Genomic DNA, 24,538 nt, shown 5'->3' on the forward strand with positions numbered 1-24,538 from the left:
GGAACTCAGCACGCGACGAGCGGAACTACGGGGAACTAATGGAACTAACGCGGAGCAAACAGGACAAATGAGGAACAAATGGAACTAATGGGGAACAAATGGAGGGAAAAGAAACTACAAGCCTGCAGGAGGATGATTGGGCAAAGTCGGACCAGGCTTGTGTCTGGTACTTGCTCCAAGTCGTCGGATCCAATGTCGGGCATTTCGAGCGGAACTCATGGGGGCGGAAAAGATGCAATGTGATCAGGAATAGATTCAGGAAGATATTTTAAACAGTGAGTGGAGTACTGGGAAGTACTCTGTAAGTGGAAGTGGAGTCGAGTCTATCAGAAGGTAAAAAACTAAGATCCCATCTATTGCTACCTATATAGGAAGGGGTTCCGAAATGCGATATGCTACAACCAGGTGAGGCTGTGAGATAAGGAATCAGTCCCGAGTAGCGGAAGGATCTGTATAAGTACCGTAACACATGGGAAATGAGATAGGAACATGTTAGTGACACAGGGAACGTAGCTAGTACTCACCAGTGAGGATGGAAGGACGTGGACAGGACGGAGGAGGATGTTCCGAAGGCTGAAGGAATATAATGCGTGTGGTACACGATTGTTCCGCTGGGTTCCGCTTGGTTCCGTGTAGCGGACGGGTCGGGGAAGATGCGGATGGGTAGCAGAACACGCGGGAAAATGGTGGGAAGGCATGGGAAATATGCGGGATACGGGCCTACAGTGGGGATGTTCCCCACACCGAGTCCTAGTGGTTGTGTGTTAGTCTTTGCCATTTGGTGAACACTAGTCATAACAGTGTGCCAAGAAGACGAAGAGATACGCCAGGTCCATCAAGAAGAAGGGAGTGGCCTTCGTAGCGTCTTTGACGGAGATCGCACATTCAGCATGGAAGGAAAATGTCTGGCCCACGGACTCAACTGTCACAGATGACGAGTCCGAAGATGAACGTGCCTTGCTGTGTATCTATGCACTACCTATTTTCATTTATATTTTTATTGAATTGTGGGTGCTTTTGACAGAATCTTTGATGACACCACGTCCACGCACTGCTCTTGCTGGTAACCATTTTACTATACTCCTTTTCTCTGCTCTGAACCCTGTCCAGATTTCGCCTCAAGTGTCTTCAAGGCCATCTTCATCACTCTTGCGCACTGCTGTCATCATTTGCGTCTTGCCACTCATTTTTTAGCCTCATCAAGTTTTGCATTATTTCAGGTCTATTGTCACAAATTCCAAATACGAACCATTTTTCATTTCTCAGTTTTCCTTCAGCTACTTCCAGTACCTGAGCCAGTCACGTGACTCCTCATCATATATCACCCGTTGCTTCTCCGATTGGCTCCCCTACTCCACAGGCTAGAACAATCTCGCTTCCCAAAGAAGAACCGGTCGGAGCTTGGGTTTCTATTTAGTTGCCATATTACTCATTCACTTATATATCATGATGTCATACTTAGTCATCCGCAGTATCATACGACTCTTTTCTCATTGGCTGATTTCTTTCAGACTCCTATTCAATGTTATGTATATAAGTAGGTTAGTTAGTGTAAGTACTCCTTAGACTTAACCTCTTCGTTTCCTACGCTTGTAGTGACTTAGTGTTATGACCAATGTCCAACAATAATGTTGAAGGTGAGTACACAACCACTAGGACTCGGTCAGAGATGATGATGAGTAACAGGATAGTATTGAGCGTGAACGTCTAGGTCACTACAACAGTAGGAACGAAGAGGTTAAGTCTAAGGAGCACTTACACTAACTACCCTACTTTTATACATAACATTGAGTAGGAGTCTGAAAGAAATCAACCAATGAGAAAAGAGTCGTACTGATACTGCGGATGAGTAAGTATGACTTCATGATATATAAGCAAATGAGTAAGACGGTTACTAAATAGAAACCCAAGATCCGACCGGTTCTTCTTTAGGAAGCGAGATTGTTCTAGCCCGTGGAGTAGGGGAACCAATCAGAGAAGCAACAGGTGATCTATGACGAGGAGTCACGTGACTGGCTCGGGTACTGGAAGTAGCCGAAGGAAAACCGAGAAATGAAAAATGGTTCGTATTTGGGATTCGTGACACTTAGACGTTCACGCTCAATACCATCTTGTTCGCTATCCTCTTGACCAAGTCCTAGTGGTTGTGTGCTCACCTTCATCATTATTGGTGAATGTTGGTCATAACACTATAGTAGTACCTCCGCCTGCTCTCTAACTGCTTTTTACTATGCTATATTTCTGCATGTTGCCCCCTTAATTTCCACACTTTTCACTCAGATGGTCCCCTTTCTTTTGCTTTTCCACTAGTTTCAGCGCGCTTGTTATTAAATGAAAATTTGCTTTGCATGCTGAAAAGGAAGACAAGTGAAAGGAAAGTAGAATTCCAGATAACGAGTGGCCTTTTTCAAATGGCTATCTACTTATTTTCACTCTTGCTTTTTTGTGCTTTTTGGACGAGAAAAGTGGAATATAAGGAAGGTGAGGAACCGGGTGTTTTACTGATGCTACAGCCTATATGAGCACATTCACCCTGGGAATCAAAAGTGCGCACTAATATGTGCCAGTGTGATTTTCATATGCTCATGTGAGGAAAAACATAAGACATAAGGCAGCATCAGAGGCTTTGCCCCATCTTATTGTAAATGTGCTAATCAATACTGTTTTCCTCAACTACTACCATCAGCATATCCTGGCACACCCCGGCTGTTTCGAGCACAGCCAGATCTTACTGGGGGCGCCGAGGAACCTGTCATACATGCATTACGTGATGCGGTGCCAAAATTCCCACGAAGCTAAGGTCGAAATGCTACAGTGGTTGACGTCACAACGCCCTACTGACGCTTAGAGTTACTTACTACGCACCATGCGAAAACGTCGTGTACACTGCACACAGTGCCTCAGCGCTCAGTCTTGCCATGACCTTGACCTTGTGGTTCGTGGACTCCCTCAGCACTCGGCGCATTACTACTTTCCTTCCAGGTCATCAAATATTGTTTCAGTGCTCCAATTTCTACTCGTTCCGTGCGTATTTATGTTCCACTAAATTACATCGATTTTGTATTGATTGTGAGGCGCATAACAGTGGCAGTTGCAGTATCGTCGTCTTCGCCCTGTCCCACTCTTCGTCTTGATGCTCGTCACGTTCTTGGACTTTCTGGCTCTCGTTCTCGTCGGACTTGTCATATTTCGGCAAAATGAAATACCAGTCAACGTGGAGGCCTGTCGAGTGGCCTTGCGAAGGTGTCCTCCAGGCCATCCTCTTCATTCCACCTGTCTCAGCAACCTTGCCAACAAATTGCACGACAGATTTAAGCAAGGGGGGAGCCTGTCTGACCTCGATAAGGCCATTGAGCACTATCGGGCTGCACTAAAGCTCTACCCCCACGGTCATCCCGATCGACCCACGTCTCTGGACAACCTTGTCAACAGCCTTCGAGACAGATTTCAGCAGCGGGGCACCATGTCTGACCTTAACGAGCTCATCGAACTCTATCGGGCTGCACTTATCCTCTACCCTCCCGGAAATTCTGATCGGCCCACATATCTGAACAACCTTATCAACAGCCTTCGAGACAGATTTCAGCAGCGGGGCGCCATGTCTGACCTTGATGAGCTCATAGAGCTGTATCGGGCTGCACTGCTCCTCTGTCCCCCCGGTCATCCTGATCGACCCACATCTCTGAACGACCTTGTCACCAGCCTTCGAGACAGATTTCAGCAGCGGGGCATCATGTCTGACCTTGATGAGCTCATCGAGTTCTATCGGGCTGCATTGATCCTCTGTCCCCCGGGTCATTCTGGTCGACTCACGTCTCTGAACAACCTTGTCAACAGCCTTCGAGACAGACTCCAGCAACAGGGCGTCCCATCTGACCTTGATGAGCTCATCGTGCTTCATCGGGATGCACTACTCCTCTGCCCCCACGGTCATCCCGATCGACCCACGTCTCTGAACAATCTTGTCAACAGCCTTCGAGACAGACTCCAGCAACGGGGCGTCTCATCTGACCTTGATGAGCTTATCGTGCTTTATCGGGATGCACTACTCCTCTGCCCCCCTGGTCATTGTGATCGACTCACGTCTCTGAACAACCTTGTCAACAGCCTTCGAGACAGACTCCAGCAACGGGGCGTCCCATCTGACCTTGATGAGCTTATCGTGCTTTATCGGGATGCACTACTCCTCTGCCCCCCTGGTCATTGTGATCGACCCACGTATTTGAATGGGCTTGTCCACAGCCTTCGAGACAGATTCCAGCAGCGGGGCGTCACGTCTGACCTTGATGAGCTCATCGAGCTCTATCGGGCTGCACTGATCCTCTGTCCCCCGGGTCATTCTGATCGACCCACATGTCTTAACAACCTTGTCCACAACCTTCGAGACAGATTCCAGCAGCGGGGTGTTACATCTGACCTTGATGAGCTCATTGAGCTCTATCAGGCTACACTGCTCCTCTGTCCTCCTGGCCATCCAGATCGATCCGCGTCTCTCAACAACCTCGCCACCAGCCTTCGAGATAGATACCATAAGGGAGGCATCCTGTCTGATGTCGATGAGGCTATTGAGCTCCATAGGGAGATACTGGAGTTCTGTCCCCCTGACCATTCTGCTCGATCCACGTCCCTCAACAATCTTGCCACCAGCCTTCAAGACAGATACGATAAGCAATTTGTCCTATCTCACGATATCGATGAAGCTATTGAGCTCCATCGGGCTGCACTGGAGCTCCGCTCTGCCGGTCATCCTGATCGCTCCATGTCACTTAACAATCTTGCCACTAGCCTTCGTGCCAGATTACAGCATTTCAAGCAGCAGGACATCATGTTGGACCTGGAGGAGGCCATCGAGCTCCATCGAGCTTCACTACTCCTTCGTCCCCCTGGTAATCCTGACCGATTCATGTCTCTCACCAATCTCGCTGTCAGCCTTGAAGACAGATTCGAGCAGCAGAGTGTCCTATCTGACCTTGACGAGGCCATTGAGCTCCATCGTCACGCACTGGCTCTCTGTTCCCCTAGCCATTCCGACCGATCTATGTCTCTCCATAATCTTGCCACCAGCCTGCGAGTCAAATTCCAGCAGCGGGATGTCCTATCTGATCTCGATGAGGCCATTGAGCTCCATCGGGGTGCATTGGAACTCCGTCCCCCAGGCCATTCTGCTCGAACCATATCTCTCAATGATCTTGCCACCTGCCTTCAAGACAGATACCATCGGCGAGGCGTCCAGTCTGACCTTGAAGAAGCTATTGAGCTCCATTGGGCTGCACTGTAGACTGTCTCCCTGGTCATTCTGATTGATCCATGTCTCTTAACTGGTAGCCTTGGAGACGGATTCCAGCAGCGGGCGTCATGTCGGACCTTTATTCATATCCGTCCTACGCATCTCATGTACTAGTCTCTTGTGGAAATTTCTATGCGACCAATCATGGGCCTTTCTTCCTCTCCATGCTGCAGCACCTTACGAGTAGATCATATTTGTTCACATAGGTGTCTAGTTATAGACTCGATTGGCCACATTATCGTTGCATTTGCTGTGATTCCTCGTTCCTAATTACTGTCCCACTACTCAAACCTCACGTAATTTCTTCACGGTATTCTCGTTCTTGCATTGTCCATACTGCTGTATCGTTCTGAGCTCCCGCACTGTTTCAATAACTCGCTGTGAGATCGTCATCACCGCTGCTCACGCCGAGTACCCTGGATATTTTTCAATCTTATGATATCATACCCACAATCTTTAATGTATTGATTCAACACTAGGGCGTTTTTACGGTCCACAAGAATACGATACAAGAGCAAGCTCGAATACATACAATATAGATAGAGCATATATACGGTAAAATAATAGCGGACCAGTCTTCGAGACGTCCGGCTGCGGACGATCTTTAGAAATTGAATATGGCCAAAGCCTATGAGAGTATATGTCGTCAGCGTATGTAGCCTGCCAACGGCTGAGGGCTTGCATTACTTGTTCGTCTTGTATCCGTGCAAGGGGGTGGCGGAGAAGACATCAATAGCAGCTGAACATAGTGGTGAGCAAGAAAATCAAAATGTAGGAACAAGGGCACTCGCGATACGAATCTCGCAACCACGTACAGGATGGCCCAAGTCGGGAAATTCTTGTTTCTGCTCAACAGCGGTGAGGTCCACCAGTCCGTAGATATACCGGTGTGATACTAAAAAAATATTAGTTCGATGACCTCGACGTAGGTCAAAAGTCGTTCTCCAAGTCTCAGTCGTACCAGATCCAGGTGAAATGATGAAGTCTACATTTTTGCGAGCTGCAAGGACGTGACAGTCTTCGAAACTTTGAGAGTTCTCCTCGAGCTTCCCTACAACAGCGACAAATAGCAGAGCAGTCTTCGAAATGACAACCCCCCCTCCATTATTGCGAAGAGATGTCGAAGGCCTCAAGGAGGCCGGACCCTTCCTCCAAATCCAGGGCGAGTCTCGCGAGCAATAAGTTAGGGCTAAATGCGGTGTCGATTGACTTCTCGTCGATCAGACGGAGGAAACGAAGATGATGAGACAAGATAGCGGAAGTGTAAACGTGGATTTGAGGTCAAGAAGCCAAGACATGTTGGTGCGAAGCTGCACTGCGAATATGTCCGTTTTTTTGCGTTTACAACGATGGACAGACAGTCAGATGGGGCATAAGGCAGCCCTCCCCGACAGCAGCCTGAGAGACCAGGGTGCTGAGAAGTAGGCGACCCAGCCAAATGAAAAGGAAACGGGGTTGAAGTAAGATGGGCCGCTGCCTGGAAGCTGTGCTGCCTGTGAAATGGCATGCTGCACGACGTCGCCGCCGATGATACTGAGAACGGAGATGACACCACTGGGATTTTGCCATTGCAACTTGAGGCTGTCAAAAGATGACTGCTCTGGATTCGCTATGCATCTGACGAGATCTGACGTTAGCCTATCACCAATCCGCACCTGCCATGTGTCGTGAAGTTTCCACCCCAGAGTTCGAACTGTATGTTCATGTAGCGCCGGCGTCACACCTCCGCCAATACAGGAAGGTAGGACCCTGGATGACCAAGAGGCTCGAGCGTGGAGACTTGCCACTTCAAGATAACCCAGTAGGCTGTGATTTCAAATTCCCATCATGAGTCCGATTCATTCAAAATCGCGGTGAAAAGAGAAGGCACAGGTGGTCGCGCTGTGGCAATGTCGATGATCCAGGCCCCCTTGACACCATGGAAGAGTCAGGGTTTCCACTGTCTATGGGGAGAGTGACGAAGACATCTGTTCCGTGGCTTTTCGAAGTCAGGGTGACCCATCAAAGTAAATCTTGATCATACCGTAGGCGTAACTTGGGTTATGAATCTCATTGAGGCTTTGTAGGGGTTATACGTACTCCGAGATCTGCCACCAGCTGCCACCCCATGGGCCATTGTCGACGGCGTATAATGTCTATATCATGACATCCTCGTAATCCATGAGTATCCCAATATCCCTTCCTTCTCATACGCAGCTATATTGTTCATCTGGAATGGCTTAAGTGTTGACGAGGACCCTAACGTTTAAATGATTAAGGCGTTGTCGGCGTCGGAAACGAAAGCCTTCTCTTGGGGCTGTTCGTCGAACGTAAGGTGCATGTTTCTACCTAGTAAGGTATAATCCTGAAACTAAAGTTCACGAAGTTCGAGAAGCGTGTTTGGTGTTGTTGGTATTGCATCCACATGTTCGACGGATGTAGTTTCGCGTTGGAAAACATCGCGCCTATGCGTGCAATGGATTCTACATAGTCTGCGTAACTAAGCCCTATCTTAGCTACAATTTTTTAGCGTCGAAATCGATGCGGAAACAAGTGTTTTCCTCCTCCAGAACCTTGAAAACACAGCCATGACTTCCTTTTATATTTTCTGATCTAACAGGCTTGCATGGTGCATACGCACTGAATGTTCCATCCCGTCAAACATGAAAAGCCTTATCGTGCATGCGTCGACTCGGATAAAAAGTGCACCGTTTGTGTCTGACTTCTTTGTTGAAGTCTGTCACCGTTCATTACCCCGCCCTTGAACATGTTCCACTTGTCCAACATCTTTCACTTGTCGAAGCGGATTTATTCCATACCACTCAGCGAACTCAGAGGCAAGACTTTAGACATCTCCCCATATGCAACCCCTTGCAAATTTCGGTTCGTCCACTGCGGACAACTTCTAGATGATAAAGTCCTCGCAATCCACGAGGTCTCCGAGATCCCTGCTAGGGCCTCCTTTTCATACGCGGCTATATCATACGTTTGGAAGGGTTTACCTGCCCACACCAATGATGAGTACGGCACATTCGCTATCAAGGGCGCTGAAGATGGCGACCTGATCAGCATCGATGTCCTCATACATGCGTGCACTGCTGCCAAAAGAGACTATGAGGTCAAACATTATCACGATTCTCGAGGTTTCAATGATGGCAGTTCGAGGTACATCTGGCTTGACAAACTCTGCATGCTGCAGGACAAGCACGATGTTAAGGCTCGCAAAGACAAGCCCTGGCAGATCCGCAACATGCACCAGATCTACTCGAAGTGTACCATCTGCATCGTTCTGCCTGGGGGAATGCGCAGACTTGCACGAGTTGATGAAGATACGACCTGGATCGAACGTTCATGGACGTTCCAAGAAGCCACAGCGCAAGTGAACACATTTATCTTATTTCATTGGACACTCGGAAAGCTGGATATGGAGGCTAAAGATCTCAAATTCCGTTATGAGGAAGTCATCCCAGGCCAGTCAGCCATATGTACTCTTATTACCGCTCTTCAGTGCAACTCCCTGGGGAGGCACAGGGGATTCCCTATCGACAGAAAACGGAGAGAGCGTCAAATATCAGTCAATCTCCTCGGTCGCACAAATGATCCCCATGTCTTTGCGCTCCTCGCTGTTACAGAATCACTCCGCGGGGTTACAGAAGCACTCCCCGATGTTAAAGAAGACGATGTGTTGAACGCTTATCGACAAGGAGTATGGCGATGCTCACTCATGCGCACATCTTCACGTCCCGTGGATACTGTATTCAGTATCATGGGCATGTTCGGAGTAACGCTCGACCCCGATGCCTTCGACGAAAATGACAGACGAGGTGCAACTATTGCCCTTGCGAAAGCGTTGCTACAGACAGGACAAAGGGCGAGTTGGCTCGCTCCATTCATCAGTCTTCCCCCAGCAAAAGGGCTCTCTGCGTTCCCGAAATTTCCGGATATGCATGTCGCAAGACAAGCAACGCTGGGGAAGCATCCAGTGGCAGAGTTGCTAAATGCTAAGGAGGGATGGCTCAACGGCGTCCCACTAGCACAGATGGATGATGACGGATACCTCACTTTTTCCGCCCCTGCTGCACCTTTGGTTCGAGAGATCACTGCCCCTGGATTCGTGGCAGTAGACGGCTCCAGGTGGAGAACACACACTGCACATGAACGGCACTATCATCTACTAGCACGCACTTACCTCGTCCAGATAGGCGAGATGAAACCCTATCCATCTGTTGCCTTTCCACAAGACTTGGATAAAAATCGCTGGAGGGCCTTGCTTGTGGAGGAGAACGGGGATGGGACGGTCTACAGAAGGTCCTATTTCATCCTATCTCACGAGCAGTCCCGCCTTGTGAACGCCCGGGCCACTCCGCATACGTTCCGCCTTGGAGGTGATGAATCCCGCTGGTGGAGTCGCCTTCTATGCTGTTGAGTTTTCTGTCCCCGATATTACAATGTGTGTTCACATGTCCCGTCCCATTTGAAATACTCCCTTTCTCCTTTATTTATATTTCTTGGCTACGAGATTCTAGCGTTCTCAGCACGCGCGGCCTTACTGTACCTTCACGTGTCTAACCTACGAGCCCCAGTACTTCAATCGTTGTAGACCCGGCGTCCTTGCAACTAAATAAGCCAATACCTAATGACGTTGCGTGGAATGTGAAATCTTAACTTATCCCCTGTGTGCCATGCACCATGCCAGTAGTCATGTTCCTGGACTTTGATGCGTGAACTGGCGGAGGCATTTTCGTTTGCTTATCTGGTATTTGTTCGATCATCCACCACATGCTCGTGAACATTGTTGGTGGCAATAAACTTTTGCTACAAAACTTGACTAGGAATTACGATGTAACGAGTATAAAATCAATCGGTGGTTGTGCTCAGGTGATATTACACCGTGAAGACTGCGTCCTGATGTGATACGTACCACTTTACAGAACGCTGTCGTGTGGTGGAAATCGACACTCATCCCTTCATTTCCCGCATCGGACCCGCGACCCCCCTTTCACTCTCAACTTCCTCCTAACACTCTCTCATTACCGAACACACCAGTCCCTCAAGGTACATCTGCACACACCCATACCCTCGCCCTGGAAGTCCTCCGAGGAGGGCCCGACCTCATGACTGCTCGACTGTCAAGGTACAAATAAAAAATGGTCAATACTTTCTGTTTAAAACTGCATGAGTAAGTGCTCGCCGCGAGAGCGGCACTGGCGCGCTTCTTTCTTACTGGAGAGCGGAGTGAGGTGAGGTTGAGGACTGTAGAAGGGGTAATATTACTGGATACTTACTAGCGAACCAAGTACATAAGCTAGCCTTCGCAGCCTCGTCAATCTTCTCCAGGATGGATTGGTACGATTCGGTGGCTGCTCCAATTCTACCTGCCCGAAAGAGCGCATGACAATGTTGCTGGTTCGCAGTTTGCGAGATTAATAATGAGGGCCTGCGTGAAGATGATGTTTGTATTGCGTCGTCAGAGTCAATGGGGGAACATACCTTGAAATAAGAGTAGGCTTAGGTCTTGGCATGAAAAAGATGCTTAGATGATGAGGGGACGGTAAAATGAAAACGAACCTACCTGGTGTCGCCTGCATCTTCATGAGACCATCCTCTAGATTATCTTGTGGCAAAGCATCTTCGGATGGCCTGACCACTCTGAGATCTTCTTATCCACACCTCCGCTGAGGGTGTGCCTGCCATCTGCGGAGAAGGTGACACAGTTCACCTCACCAATGTGCTCGAATACGGCGACGGTCCGTCGATCCGAGAGCCGCCAGAGGCGAACACAGTTGTCGTCAGATGCGGAGGCAAGGAGAGTGCCGTTAGACTTTAGGCATATGGCGGGAATACTCTTTAAATGGCCCTTCCAGGGATCACCGACCCGCTGCCAAGTCGATGAATTCCACTCTCGTACGGTGGGATCAACCCCATGACTCCCTGAGAGAAGGCGCGTGCCATCGGGCGTCCACGCAAGTGAGTAGTTGTATCCTTCGCTGATCGTTGCCATGAGCTGAGCGAAAGTAAATAGAGCCCCAAGCATCTGAAGCGGAACTAGCCTGGTGAATTTGGATGTTGTGCTCTGTTGCAATTGCAAGAAGTAGAGACCATGATAATGGCGAATACCGAACGCAGCGGACGCCTGTATTTACACCACAACTAATTGGATTGACTTCCCGGCGCTCCCACGTTGATGTGTTCCACGGCGTCGTCGTGGAGTCTGATGATCCACTGGCTAGCACTTTGCCATCTGCTGAAAAAGATGAGTTCTCCGTTGGTATCACCGCTTGCAATAAACTGGCCATCACGTGATACCGCCAATGCCTGCACCCGATTGCGGGACCCTTCCATCTTCTTTAACACTACACTTGTCTTCAAATCCCACAGACGAAGCATCGCATCGTACGAGCCCGTGACCATACGTTGTTTGTCAGGGAAGACAGCGACTGCGATAACGCGCTCCCCATGATCCCCGAGCGTTCGAACAGGTGTGGTGTTAGGAATGGGCTGCGCCATTTTAGTGGGGTTGGGCTCAGTCAACTTGGTGTGGTGGGGATTGTGGGTGTCAGACTCGAAGTTGCAGAGGTGCGCGTTTATGATGGTTCATAGCATTAACCTCTCACTAGACGCCCAACTGGAAGACACGATGCTGTTATCATGAGCACCTTCCATGACAATCTAGGCGACTCAGCTCATGCGTCCAACTCGTGCCGCTGCAGCTTTCCAGATGAGTCAACGAGCCTAATCGCATGACCCACTAGTATCACCGCGGGTGATGAAAACGTATGAATGGACCTACTAAGCCTTCGACTATTCAAAAACCATCTCATTGCCACGACTTAGGCACGATCTCTGATGGCCGTTATGCCAGCTCAAATTCGACCGGCGCAACAGCAACCTTTCAATTCCAACCATCCGCAAAGGTAGGTCGCTTTCGAATTATAGCCACACTGTTATGATTATGACATGAATGACTCTTGAACGCATTGCAGGAAGCCAAGTGAAGTTATTCTGACCACTGGCATTGAGGGGGTCCGCACGGAGAAGTTTCACCTGATTGGGCAATGAGCTGCTCCCTTGCATTTCAATTATACCCATACACGTAGTAATGTTCCACCGTGACACGTCGAGCTTCAGCCCCCTGGAATATTCTTAGCGGGGCTTCCTCTGATCTGCATGTGCCGCTTGGTGTGATTTGCCATTTGCATTGAAGAAGATCAGTTATTTCAAACTCTGTTATCATCAATCATCGAATGGGGTATTCATCCGAAATCAGTCCATGACGAGTTAACTCTAGTCTCCCCTAGCCAGACCATATAGGGAAGACATTCGTTTAACTCAGGTGAGAACGATTTGCCGGGAACTTCCTCATTACCCGCAACTGGCACAACTCTACACGATCTAGTCGTTCGTCGCAAGTTCAGCCGCAAGACTATTTGGAATTCTCGACTTCACGCAGTCATGACCACGGAAAAAGGGTAAATACAATATTCAATAATAGAACAACAATTGAACTGACGATCACCCTAGATATCTTGGAGTCACACCGCCAATCTCGACCGCGAAATCGAGCGAGAGGGAAAAGGAGGTCACAACGACCTTGATGGAGGAGCTGAGAAGACAGAATGTTTTCGAGAGTGTGGACGAGTCCCGGCTCAGGTAGGATCAATGTTTCTCTACGTTATCATTGGATATGCATGTCATGAGTCCTACTTCATGATTCTTGGATTGTTTCTACATAGTTTTTAGCCTTTTCGATGCATCCTTCGCAGAGGCAGGCGGCGCTGAGGTCGCGTTCGATTTCGCAGGGAAACGGTGCTCGGACGTGCAGCTGCCGTCGTCAGACAATTTGTGAATCAAGTGTCACTGTGTCGCGGACTTTCGGAAGCAGCAGCCAACGCCGCTGGGGGAAAAATATTTACCTTCGGTTCATATCGTCTTGGCGTTCATGGACCTGGGTCCGACATCGATATACTTTACGTTGTTCCTAAACACGTGTCCCGCAAAGACTTTTTTGAAGTCTTCGAGCCGATGCTTAGAAATGTAGAGGATGTTACGGAGGTATCGGTGAGTTTGATTCAACAACGATTGCCTCTGCGACGTGAACTGACGATGGTATAGGGTGTTCCGGAGGCATACGTTCCTATCATCAAGACCAAAATGTCAGAAATACCATTATGTTTTCGGATGGCTCGTCTGGCACTGCCATCCATACCAGATAATTTATCTCTGAAGGATGATAATCTCTTGCAAAATCTAGACGTTCAATGTTTGCGAAGTCTTAGAGGTAAGCACTGCATTTCATATTGTTCGACGATGTTCATCCATGCATAGAATCACGGGTGACTGATGAAATTCTGCGTCTGGTGCCCCATATTGAGGTCTATCGAGATTCTCTTCGATGCATCCAGCTCTGGGCTCAACATGAGTTGTTCTCCTGGATGAGAGGCCCCACCTATGTACTGCGTTCAGGGAGAGCCATCTACTCGAATATGAACGGGTTCTTGGACGGTGTCGCGTGGGCAATCCTCGTTGCTCGAATATGTCAACTGTATCCCAACGCTCCCGCGGGAGCGATCGTGAGACGATTTTTTACCATCATGTACCAATGGTGCGCCCGCTCCTGAAAGTGCTTTTGGTGCGCGTGTAGTATGCTATTGATCTCCAGGGCGTGGCCGTTACCGGTGCTCCTGAAAGAAATAGAGGAAGGACCATTACAAGCTTGCGTGTGGAATCCAAAAGTATTACTTTCAGTGAATCAGGCGCAGTTCCACATACACTGTGATAGCTTTATCCTGCAGATCGATCCCATAGGATGCCCATCATCACACCCGCGTATCCTGCAACGTGCTCAACTCATGGTGTAACAGCATCAACACAGACGATCGTCACTGAAGAGTTCAAGAAAGGTGGGCGCACTGTCCTTTTAATTCTGCTTTTTGTGGTATTCTCAAGGGTGTATAGGAACAAACATTCTGGAGAAGGTTATCGTCGGCACAGCAAGTTGGTCAGAACTTTTCCAAAAACACGACTTCTTCCGCAAGTATCGATATTACCTTCAAGTTGTTGCATCAACTGGCGCTGTGGATTTGCAGACAAAATGGTAAGAGTCCTTTCGTTGCATGTCCCGCAAGTTTGCAAGCGATGTTCAGGGCAGGAACCGTCGAGTCTCAGATACAGCAACTGGTCATGAAGCTTGAAAACGTTGATTCGTTGATTCTCGCGCATCCATTTGTCAAAGGCTTTGTTCAAATCTCACATTGTATTACGGAAGAGGAGGTCAGACAAGTTGCACGGGGACAAATCTCCAAAATTGTTTCCAAGCGAACGAAAGCTGACGTTGAAGGTGTCGATGGTGCGAGCACAGTGTACTGGACGACCTTCTACATTGGTATTCTGATTGAACCCAAGCCTCGTGCGTTCTCAGTTCCTATGCCGTTTCCCTGCGGAATACCGGCGGCTCATCACATTTTCTGTTTTGAAGTTGGGGCTGTGGGCCCGCGGAAGTTTGATATACCATATCCATCCACCGAGTTTACAAAACTCGTCAAGATGTGGGAGAAGTACGACGAGGACTCGATGGCAATAGAGGCGCGGATCATCAAAAGGTCGTGCAATTTGATGCTCCGAGTGATTACTTCCGATCTCACTCATTTCACTAGTTCTGCTCTTCCCGACTATGTGTTTGATGAAGGAGAGCGGCAACCAAAGGAGGTGTCTAAACGCGCGAAAACAGGCAAAGTGGGTGGTTTGGGTATTTTGCTTGAGCATGATTGACCTGCATTACGCTGGATGTGAAGGGAAAATCAAGGGCTCCTCAACTTGCCCTTGGCGAAAACCCTGCCGTCTCTTCAGGAGGGCAATAGAAAAATGGTCGCTTCACAGCAGTGGTGCTAGGCTCTTGAACAATTTTACGATGTTCTACGTCCGCTTGAACGGCATGGATTGGCTGTCTCGGACTAGCATCAGTCTTCATGGTCATGTTTGGCCACTGTTCTACAGGAACCAAAGCACATGCGAGATACATTGGGTAAACATCCAGACCTCAACAGCGCAGTACTTTGGGACGGATGTTCCAGTTATGTTCGTTGGCTTTTATTGTTGCGTGTCCCTTCCTAGCGCGCTACTCTTCACCCTAATCACTCTTCCCTTCGCACTCGCGTTCATCGATCTTTTCCTTGTATTTCAGCATGTTAAAAGCCAGAGACACAAATATGTATCGTAACTTGAGTGTGAACTATGCAATAATGGAGGGCAGGGCCTCTGCATCGTTGTATGCATTAGCTAACGGAAATCATCGCACTTGTAGCTCCTCATTTCTCCATCTCTGCGGGCCGTCTTGTCATTGTCGCAGTTGACGATGCGCATCTCGAGTCGCAGCCACTGTAGCGCTGGAGTGGGGTATCCCCTAACGAGGGGGTGGTGCAGGCGGGGGTTTGCCAGTATTTGCGTAGCTTAGTCAGCAGGGTAGAGCCTTCGGGCATTGTCGACGGTCGTAGGTAGCCATCATCATTAGCTCGAGCCACACCAGCTCAGTCTGCCAGAGGCAGGCTCATTGCCAGTTGCCGCCAGTCCAACGCACAAGGGAGCCGAAGCTGCAGCGCCTGGTGTTCACCAGATCATAGATACATTCAACACTAAGATAATATTAATTGGACAGCTCGAGGTAGATCAAAAATGGCTCACCAAATCTAAGACATACCAAATCCAGGTGAAAAGACGGACGAAACCTTGAGTGGGTCTTTGCGAGGTTCTTAAGCACGGCGAGAAACGTCTAAGCAGTCTTCGAAATGGAAGCCTCCACTCCGTTGTTGGTATGCTTGATGGAAGAGAGGCCAAATGCCCCAATGAGATCAGACCTCTTGTCTGAGTCCCGAGTGAGTTTCGCAATGAAAAAGTAAGGGCTAAAGACGACGTCGAAGGACTTCTCGTCAATCAGATGGAGGAAAGGAAGAGGGTCGGACAGGGTAGCGAAAGCAGAAGCGTGAACGTGAACGTGAATTTCAGAGCTGCCAAGTCCCATGGGGGCTATATGCGCAATACAGTCGCAGCCGACTTCTGAGAAAATATAAGAATCGGTAGCACCAGACAATAAGAAAACTTACAGCCGAGTGCGCTAGTCTTCATACTATGGAGTCAAGCCATAAGCGTCTCCTTTAGCGTAAGCAAACATTCGACATAGGGCGATGGGTATGGACAATTAGGTTAGAAAAGCCAGCCGAGCGAGAGGTTGAGAAGAGCATTGACTCATCGTCTAACTCGGCATAATAGAATTGGGGATCAAGGAACCAAGATTTGTAGGATGCGAAGTTGAATGCTTACGATGACTGCAAAAGCAAATTGCGGTACAGCTTTGAGGCTGTTAACCGTTGCAGCGACCCCAAGGAACGATGGCGACTGGATGAAGAAGATATTACTATGCACTGCCTGTGGGTAAATCAAAGAAAGTGGAGTCATATACCAGATGCTGTCGCCAGGACATAATGATAGCGCTGCCTTCACGTAGACAGTATAAGACACCAGTAGTATGCGGGGTGAGGGCTTTCCATCATACCTGACGTATTTATGAATGCTGTCTCCTGAACTCGCTGGCAAGTGACTTACAGACAAAGGTAGGAATGAATGTTGACGGGTTAGGCCTGCAATTCAGTCACTAATCAGAAGCCTCTTATTACTATAGTGAACTCAGATCTGACTCGACTCATCCTGTCCTCGCGTTATTCTGAACGAGATTTCGAAGATGTCCAACAGAGTGATGGTTTGGAGTTAAGATTGAGCGCTGAGCAAATATTGAGAACAAACTGTGGAAGATTCAAGATTCGGCTAAGCTGCTGAATAATGGAATTACATGAAAGTTTGTGGGCGCTTGTCAAGTTGTTCCAGGTTGACTAGTAAGTCTTATAACTATCTACTAGTAGCGTGCCTGCCACATGACAGTCACTGCCCTCATGCCATCACCCTGCCTTAACTTCAAGTGCTTTTCAGGCTTGGCCTTGCGGCTCAGAGCCTTTTGCCCGAACTGCTAATGGAGCATTGCATACTATTGGCAATTGGCGTACTATGTACTACATTGCCTTGTCAAGCCTTGTCGTACTAGTACTCTTTCGGCTCTGAGTTTAATATCGAATTGAGAGGCCCTGCCTCAGCCTCTCTGTGACGTTGTGGCTCGCAGTTAAATTCACGAGCTCCCTCGGCATTCACTGTATTATGTCCCTCCCTGATCTTCGCTGTGCCGGTGCTCGAGTTGATCCTCCCTGTGTGCGTATTTATTGATATCACTCTTGCACTCATTCCGAAGCCCTTCATAGTGAGATGGGGCAGTCATCATCTCGCGTCCTTGACAAAGTGGACAAAGTAGAGAAGGCTCGAGCGGCTCTGCGGCGCTCTCCCCCTGGCCATTGGCTTCGATCCATGCGTCTCCACAATCTTGCAGTCAGGCTTCATGAAAGATTTCACCAGCGAGGCTTCCTGTCTGATCTCGATGAGGCCATTGAGGTCAATCGGGCTGCACTGCTCCTCCGCCCCCCTGGTGATTCTGATCGAGCTTCATCTCTTACCAATCTTGCCATCAGCCTTCAAGACAGATTCCACCAGCGTGGCGCCCTGTCTGACCTTGACGAGGCCATTGAGCTCAATCAGGCTGCACTCCTCCTCCGTCTCCCCGGTCATTCTAAACGATCCAAATCTCATACCAATCTTGCCCTAGGCCTTCAAGACAAATTCCACCAGCGAGGCTTCCCGTCTGACCTTGACGAGGCCATTAAGCTCAATCGAGCTGCACTACTCCTTTGCCTCCCTCGTCATTCTGACCGATCCACTTTTCTCAACAATCTTGCCATTAGCCTGCGAGACAGATTCGAGCAGCGAGGCTCCCCATCTGACCTTGATGAGGCTATCGAGCTTCATCGAGCTGCACTCCTCCTTCGTCCCCCCGGTCATTCTGGTCGATCCATGTCTCTCTCTAATATTGCCAACGGCCTTCAAAACAGATTCCACCAGCGTGGTGCCCTGTCTGACCTCAATGAGGCCATTGAATTCTATCAGGCTGCACTACTCCTCTGCCCCCCTGGTCATTTTGGTCGATCTGTGTATCTCAACAATCTTGCAGTCAGCCTTCATGACAGATTCGAGCAGCGAGGCTCTTCATCTGACCTTGATGAGGCCATTCAGCTTCATCAAGCTGCACTACTCCTCCGTCCCCCCGGTCATTCTCATCGATCCATGTCTCTCTCCAATCTTGCCAACAGCCTTCGAGACAGATTCCTCCAGCGTGGCGCCCTGTCTGACCTCAATGAGGCCATCGAGCTCCACAGCGCTGCACTACTCCTTCGCCCCCCTGGTCATTCTGATCGATCCATGTCTCTCAACAATCTTGCCGCCAGCCTTCATGACAGATTCGAGCAGCGAGGCTCCTCATCTGACCTTGATGAAGCCATTGAGTTTCATCGAGCTGCACTCCTCCTCCGTCCCTCCGGTCATTCTGATCGATCCATGTCTCTCTCCAATATTGCCAACAGCCTTCGGGACAGATTCCACCAGCGTGGCGCCCTGTCTGATCTTGATGAGGCCATTGAGCTCAATCGAGCTGCACTACTCCTTTGTCCCCTTCGTCATTTTGGTCGATCTGTGTATCTCAACAATCTTGCCATCAGCCTTCATGACAGATTTGAGCAGCGAGGCTCCCCATCTGACCTTGATGAGGCCATTGAGCTTCATCGAGCTGCATTCCTCCTCCGTCCCCCCGGTCATTCTGATCGATTCATGTCTCTCAGCAATCTTTCCCTATGCCTTCGAGACAGATTCCACCAGCGTGGCGTCCTGTCTGACCTTGATGAGGTCATTGAGCTCAATCGGGCTGCACTCCTCCTCCGTCCCCCTGGTCATTCTGATCGAGCCTCCTCTATCACCAATCTTGCCCTAAGCCTTCGAGACAGATTCCACCAGCGTGGTGCCCCATCTGATCTTGATGAGGCCATTGAGCTCAATCGAGCTGCACTACTCCTTTGTCCCCTTCGTCATTTTGGTCGATCTGTGTATCTCAACAATCTTGCCATCAGCCTTCATGACAGATTCGAGCAGCGAGGCTCCCCATCTAACCTTGATGAGGCCATTGAGCTTCATCGAGCTGCACTCCTCTTATGTCCCCCCGGACATTCTGATCGATCCATGTCTCTCTCCAATCTTGCCAGCAGCCTTCAAGACAGGTTCCACCAATGTGGCACCCTGTCTGACCTTGATGAGGCCATTGAACTCTATCAGACTGCACTACCCCTCTGCCCCCCTGGTCATTTTGGTCGATCCGTGTATCTAAATAATCTTGCAGTCAGCCTTCGAGACAGATTCAAGCAGCGAGGCTCTTCATCTGACCTTGATGAGTCCATCGAGCTTCATCAAGCTGCACTACTCCTCCGTGCCCCTGGTGATTCTAATCGAGCTTCATCTCTCACCAATCTTGCCCAAAGCCTTCGAGACAGATTCCACCAGCGTGGCGCTCTGTCTGACCTCGATGAGGCCATTGAGCTCTACCGCGCTGCACTACTCCTCCGTTTCCCTGGTCATTCTGATCGATCCACGTCTCTCAACAATCTTGCCACCAGCCTTCATGACAGATTCCAGCAGAGGGAGGTCATGTCGGACCTGGATGAGTCATTTATGCTGTATTCGGAACTCCCCCACATCCCCAATGCAGCATCTCGTCGCGATCTTCACACTGCCAAGTCATGGGTAAGCTCCGCAGAACAGTCGAATCATGGCTCTGCATTGGTTGCCTATCAGACCGCGTTGAAATTCCTAGATCAGCATGTTGCTCTTTTGTCATCTTCTTCCCGTCATTTCGACGTATTCAAAGAAGCCACTTCGTCCCTTGCCATGGATGCTTTCTCATGCAGTGTTCGCTATGGTGCTTTGACCACTGCTGTGGAACTTGTGGAGCAGGGCCGTGCGGTATTCTGGACACAGTTGGCACGTTTCCGCACACCGCTCGACGAACTTTCCCTGTCAGGTGACACCAGCGCAGCCTTGGCGGAAGAGTTCAAGCGACTGAGCTTTCGCCTTCGTAGCGCGTTCGATAAGTCTACTGAAGACCAGTCACCGCAAATTCGGCAACTGACCATGCAATGGGACGATGTCGTTTCACGCATCCGTATACTCCCTGACTTTTCTCGGTTTCTCCTCCATCCACTATTTTCTGGCCTCCAGGAGGCAGCTGAGGAAGGTCCAGTCATTATCGTGAATGCCAGTCAGTACGGCTGTGATGCCCTGATTATCTTCGGCACCCAAGATCCTGTCCACGTTCCCCTCGCTATCACGCAGACCGAAGTCTCGGAGTTGTCCTCTGAGTTTCAGTCCCTCGCAGAGGAATTTGGTTCTTCTGATCATCAACACGAGCTTGTCAGCATCCTCCGCAAGCTTTGGGATCGTATTGTTGACCCCGTGATCCAAGCGCTGATGGAGTCAGGAGTTGAACCTGGTTCGCGTATCTGGTGGTGTCCCACCTCTCAGTTCACTCTACTTCCTCTACATGCAGCCGGTCCGTACGAGAAGAAGAGGGACAATTTGTCTCAGATTTATATCTCCTCTTACACCCCGACTTTGGCTACTCTTGTTCGTGCGAGACATCAGGTTTCTATAGATGCACCCACGCAACATTTCGTTGCCGTTGGTCAAGCAAATCCGGACGGAGGGAAGGAACTCCGATGTGTCGCTCCTGAGTTGGCCGCAGTCGCTCAGCGTCTATTGCCCCTCGTTTCCTTCACATCACTCGAGAACAGCGACGCAACCGTCCAGGGTGCACTTGATTCATTACGCCATAATCAGTGGCTCCACCTAGCCTGCCATGGAATGCCGAATCGGAAGCAACCATTTCAATCTTCCTTCGCAATGCGCGACGGGCCTTTAATGATCACAGACATCATCCGATCCCACTGGCAGAATCCGGAGTTTGCATTCTTATCTGCTTGCCACACTACCGTAGGCGATGAGAAGAGTCCAGATGAGTCAATCCATCTCGCTGCGGCTATGCAATTCTCCGGATTTCGCAGTGTCATAGGTTCCATGTGGTCTGTCGATGACGAGGTTGCGCGGCAGGTTGTGTCCGCTTTTTATGCCAACCTGGTTGATAGTTCAGGGAGATTGGACTGCACACGGGCCGCGGTAGCGTTGTACAAGGCCGTGAAGTCGTTGCGCAAGATGAAGGTTCCACTGGAACAGCAGATCGTATTTGTTCACATAGGCGTCTAGCTTAAGACCCGTTCACAATTTTGTCGCATTTGCTGTAAGTAATCGTCCTCTGTCGGCATACTACATACTCACACTAATACTGTTTCTATAGATCGTTTGACCCCTCTCATCGACGGTCCAGACGAGTGAGCTTTACGGGTTCTGGGATGCTGGTCCGCACCCGAAGCCGAACACAAGTAATTCTCATTCTCGATTGCATGCCCAACCAAACGCTGCCGAAGTCGAAGTCATTAGTCCCATCACATTATTTTCCTGCCCTTATGTTTTTTTTCCATCTCCGCTCGCGTGGTCTTGTTACAGTTGCTTGTAATCGCTGATTGTTCCACTGCTTAGACTATTAGTTAATATCATTTCTGGATGTTATTTTGACACGCTTGATGAAAGGGAGGTTGAATGCCCCAACGGGAATAGAGCTCTTGTCTCAGTCCCGAGTGAATTTCCCAAAAGAGAAACTAGGGCTAGAGACAACGTCGATGGACTTTTCATCCATCAGACAGAGGAAACGAAGAGGATGAGATAGGGTAGCGGAAGCGTGAACTTGGATTTCAGAGCAGCAAGTTACACGGGGGCTAACTGCAAGGAGGATGCAATACAGTCGCAGCTGACTTCTAAGAAAATGTGAGAATTGGTGGCGCCAGACAAAAAGAAGACTTACAGTTAAGTGCGCTGCGTGATGCGGTGTCAAACCATAAACATCTCCTACAGCGTAGGCAAGCATTCGACATAGGGCGATGGGTGTGGACAATTGTGCTGGAAAAGCCAGTCGAGTGAGAGGTTGAGAAGAGTACTTCTCGTCGTCTGGCTCGGCCATACAGGTGACTCAGTCGAACATAATTTTAGAGGCGGACGGATAATCAGTGAGTCAGACGGCGGAAGGAAATAGATTGTGGATATGAGACATGAGATTCCCTTGTGATCCTTCTGGGAGCTAAGGGAAGGTTAAAAGCATGAGATGGAGTCCCAAAACAACAGACATCTTATCCTTGAGCTTAGTGTACATCGGAAAACGATGACTGAGCCCTAGTGAACTTTTCTGAATCCAGCATGACGCGGGTGAGGATACGCACATATATGTAAGCCCGTTGGCTTACCTGAGTTCCCATGATCAGCATAAATACTGTCCGAGATAATGAAGCATGAGCTTTCATTATCACTGCCTTTTGGTGTAACAATTAAGGGACGACAGTCTTGACTACTTTCCTGGACCCGATCATTAGGGTACCATGTATAACGGATAGCTAAGGTGTGCTTATGATCGTCACCGGCCCGCTCTTCATGTTTGGCTTTATTATTATTTTTCCCTCTCACCACTTTGTTGTCACTTCTCGTCGACATTTGCTCCTCCTATTCTTGAACTCCAGCTCCTCTTGCCACTTTGTTGTCGCTCCTCTCCGGCATTTGCTCCTCCTATTGTTGAACTCCAGCTCCCCATCATGGCTGCCTCCTCGTCTTCAAATCCAATCTCCAATTTCACCCTCGTACCGCCCGTCTCGCTTGTTGTATCTGACCACCAACTCATCGATGACGGTGAGTCTGTTGTGTCTACCTGTCTCCTGCACAGGCTTTTTGAGTATCATGGAGTATCGCGGGCGCAGTTCACTGCTGCCCAACAGTTTCCCGCTGGAGTTTTCTTGCTTCTATCCACTCCCACTGTCCGTCATGTCATCAATAATTTTCCGAAGTTGACATGCAAAAATTTTCTGGAGTTGTGTCGTCTTCATTCCATTTAGTCTAGGGTTAGGGCTTATCCATCCATATATGGGAATCCGTCCCAGGACGGACCCTAACCCTAAAATAAGTCTCCAAATGAATCAAAGATAAGCATGCTAAACCTACAACACATAGGCAACTGTAATAGTGCTGCCGCAGTCCGGTCCTGAACCTTCACAGACTGAACCGAGGGTCTGGTCACAGGTTCGATGTAACTGAAGAACCGAACTCCACGTCCAGTTCCAGGTTCGGTCCTCGAGTGATAATTGCGAATGCGTTCGGACTGGTTCGAACTGGTCCAAACCCTCTTTACCTCAGCCTAATGATAGAACGACTCATTGACGCACAGCACTAGGAAAGTTTGTACCCGTGCCTTCCTAAAATGGTAATATGTTTGGCGTTTAGTTGTGCAAAGTACAAATGCTAACGACTGACATCAGCATCCACCATACACTTGGCGCCAAACACCAGACCCCCAGCTCACTCTGACACTCACTTCTAGGATGAAAATAATGAGAGATCCAGCCTGAGCAGCTCGCTAATGAAAAGGTGCGTGTTCTTTTTCTGCATTCATTAAACTACTAACAAGTTCGTAAATTTTCGCATGTTTGTGCATTTCTGATACATTCAGTGTTATCCTCCTCCAGATTCCTACCACCCTCCTTGCAATGGTGGGTATTCAGTCAGTTGTTTTTTGGCGAAGGCTTCTAATCCAAACAAACACTCTTCATTCTGTCATATTTGATACCGCGTTGGCACCCAACGACTTTCAATCTACGATCAACACGATACTCGGACCATTGAAAGCATTCAATGCCATTGCTAATGGACTTGCAGATGTACGGGCGTCTAACTCTAACTATCATTCTAGATGTCCTCTCTGTGTAATGATTACACCATCATCATCATTTGAAGGCCCTTATAAGTTGTGCGGGCTTTGCATGATGGTATGCATCTCACTTACCTTTCAATTGCTCGTTCTCTTTTCTTCTGCACTCTCATCACGATTCGTGTGTTGCTCTCCGCCTTTTGCTCACCCACCAAGCTCTCATCCTATTCAAACTCTATCATTACAGCCCTCGAGCTCAAAACACTCATTAATTTTTGTCTAAAATAACAACAACGGTGTCTAGATAATGATTGTTTATTTCAAGTCATAGTTATGTCTGAATACAACTTGCAATTGTCCAAGTGTTGTTCAGTCATAACTACAAATTTGCAATATGTCTACGGAGGCTCGCCTAGCTTTTGAACTGTTGGCAGAGGATGGAAAACCAATTCATCTGCACTATTGCCCACAACTGCTGGAGCGAGGTGCAACTCTTTCATGTT

General features: G+C 49.0%; 7 protein-coding genes across 7 annotated transcripts; 5 read left to right on the top strand and 2 right to left on the bottom strand.

Moving 5' to 3' along the window:
• Positions 1 to 2,820: 2,820 nt before the first annotated feature.
• Positions 2,821 to 5,736, top strand: EDB91DRAFT_1207872 (TPR-like protein). Its single transcript, XM_041320727.1, has 2 exons — positions 2,821 to 3,024; positions 3,086 to 5,736. The coding sequence occupies exon 2, from the start codon at positions 3,134 to 3,136 to the stop codon at positions 5,276 to 5,278; it is 2,145 nt and encodes a 714-aa protein (XP_041172156.1). The 5' UTR covers positions 2,821 to 3,024; positions 3,086 to 3,133; the 3' UTR covers positions 5,279 to 5,736.
• Positions 5,737 to 5,933: 197 nt separating this feature from the next.
• On the bottom strand, positions 5,934 to 7,403 carry EDB91DRAFT_1086094 (uncharacterized protein; the record flags this gene model as incomplete). Its single annotated transcript, XM_041315987.1, has 6 exons — positions 5,934 to 6,026; positions 6,103 to 6,182; positions 6,249 to 6,436; positions 6,695 to 6,942; positions 7,011 to 7,093; positions 7,367 to 7,403. 6 exons carry the CDS (start codon positions 7,401 to 7,403, stop codon positions 5,934 to 5,936), a joined length of 729 nt encoding a protein of 242 aa, XP_041172157.1.
• Positions 7,404 to 7,916: 513 nt separating this feature from the next.
• EDB91DRAFT_1350106 (uncharacterized protein) lies at positions 7,917 to 9,871 on the top strand. The gene has a single exon (XM_041326047.1). The coding sequence runs from the start codon at positions 8,034 to 8,036 to the stop codon at positions 9,690 to 9,692; it is 1,659 nt and encodes a 552-aa protein (XP_041172158.1). The 5' UTR covers positions 7,917 to 8,033; the 3' UTR covers positions 9,693 to 9,871.
• A 2,847-nt stretch (positions 9,872 to 12,718) lies between these two features.
• Positions 12,719 to 15,034, top strand: EDB91DRAFT_1239380 (Poly(A) polymerase central domain-containing protein; the record flags this gene model as incomplete). The annotated part of the gene is made up of 12 exons (XM_041321847.1): positions 12,719 to 12,735; positions 12,788 to 12,916; positions 13,066 to 13,324; positions 13,379 to 13,544; positions 13,592 to 13,685; positions 13,734 to 13,868; positions 13,926 to 13,998; positions 14,046 to 14,166; positions 14,222 to 14,360; positions 14,410 to 14,672; positions 14,742 to 14,865; positions 14,920 to 15,034. 12 exons carry the CDS (start codon positions 12,719 to 12,721, stop codon positions 15,032 to 15,034), a joined length of 1,635 nt encoding a protein of 544 aa, XP_041172159.1.
• Positions 15,035 to 15,798: 764 nt separating this feature from the next.
• Positions 15,799 to 16,650, bottom strand: EDB91DRAFT_858053 (uncharacterized protein). Its single transcript, XM_041328618.1, has 3 exons — positions 16,363 to 16,650; positions 15,944 to 16,312; positions 15,799 to 15,894 (listed from the first exon to the last, which is right to left on the bottom strand). The coding sequence occupies exons 1-2, from the start codon at positions 16,382 to 16,384 to the stop codon at positions 16,032 to 16,034; spliced, it is 303 nt and encodes a 100-aa protein (XP_041172160.1). The 5' UTR covers positions 16,385 to 16,650; the 3' UTR covers positions 15,799 to 15,894; positions 15,944 to 16,031.
• A 495-nt stretch (positions 16,651 to 17,145) lies between these two features.
• On the top strand, positions 17,146 to 21,735 carry EDB91DRAFT_858079 (CHAT domain-containing protein). The gene is made up of 3 exons (XM_041328620.1): positions 17,146 to 17,515; positions 17,566 to 21,530; positions 21,588 to 21,735. The coding sequence occupies exon 2, from the start codon at positions 17,570 to 17,572 to the stop codon at positions 21,494 to 21,496; it is 3,927 nt and encodes a 1,308-aa protein (XP_041172161.1). The 5' UTR covers positions 17,146 to 17,515; positions 17,566 to 17,569; the 3' UTR covers positions 21,497 to 21,530; positions 21,588 to 21,735.
• Positions 21,736 to 23,559: 1,824 nt separating this feature from the next.
• EDB91DRAFT_858077 (uncharacterized protein) lies at positions 23,560 to 24,395 on the top strand. The gene is made up of 3 exons (XM_041328619.1): positions 23,560 to 23,591; positions 23,647 to 23,755; positions 23,838 to 24,395. Exons 2-3 carry the CDS (start codon positions 23,748 to 23,750, stop codon positions 24,316 to 24,318), a joined length of 489 nt encoding a protein of 162 aa, XP_041172162.1. The 5' UTR covers positions 23,560 to 23,591; positions 23,647 to 23,747; the 3' UTR covers positions 24,319 to 24,395.
• Positions 24,396 to 24,538: the final 143 nt, after the last annotated feature.

The sequence above is a fragment of the Suillus paluster genome (genome assembly GCF_016628075.1).
Source record: "Suillus paluster strain FC165 chromosome Unknown EDB91scaffold_86, whole genome shotgun sequence".
NCBI classification, from domain to species: domain Eukaryota; kingdom Fungi; phylum Basidiomycota; class Agaricomycetes; order Boletales; family Suillaceae; genus Suillus; species Suillus paluster.

Excerpts from the sequence above, each read along its gene's own strand:
- EDB91DRAFT_1207872 (XM_041320727.1), top strand. The coding sequence starts at position 3,134 with ATGCTCGTCACGTTCTTGGACTTTCTGGCTCTCGTTCTCGTCGGACTT.
- EDB91DRAFT_1350106 (XM_041326047.1), top strand. The coding sequence starts at position 8,034 with ATGTTCCACTTGTCCAACATCTTTCACTTGTCGAAGCGGATTTATTCC.
- EDB91DRAFT_858053 (XM_041328618.1), bottom strand. The coding sequence starts at position 16,384 with ATGAAGACTAGCGCACTCGGCT. Across the intron at positions 16,313-16,362 it reads GAAGACTAGCGCACTCGGCT|TCGGCTGCGACTGTATTGCG; the intron begins GTAAGTTTTCTT and ends TTTTCTCAGAAG.
- EDB91DRAFT_858079 (XM_041328620.1), top strand. The coding sequence starts at position 17,570 with ATGGGGCAGTCATCATCTCGCGTCCTTGACAAAGTGGACAAAGTAGAG.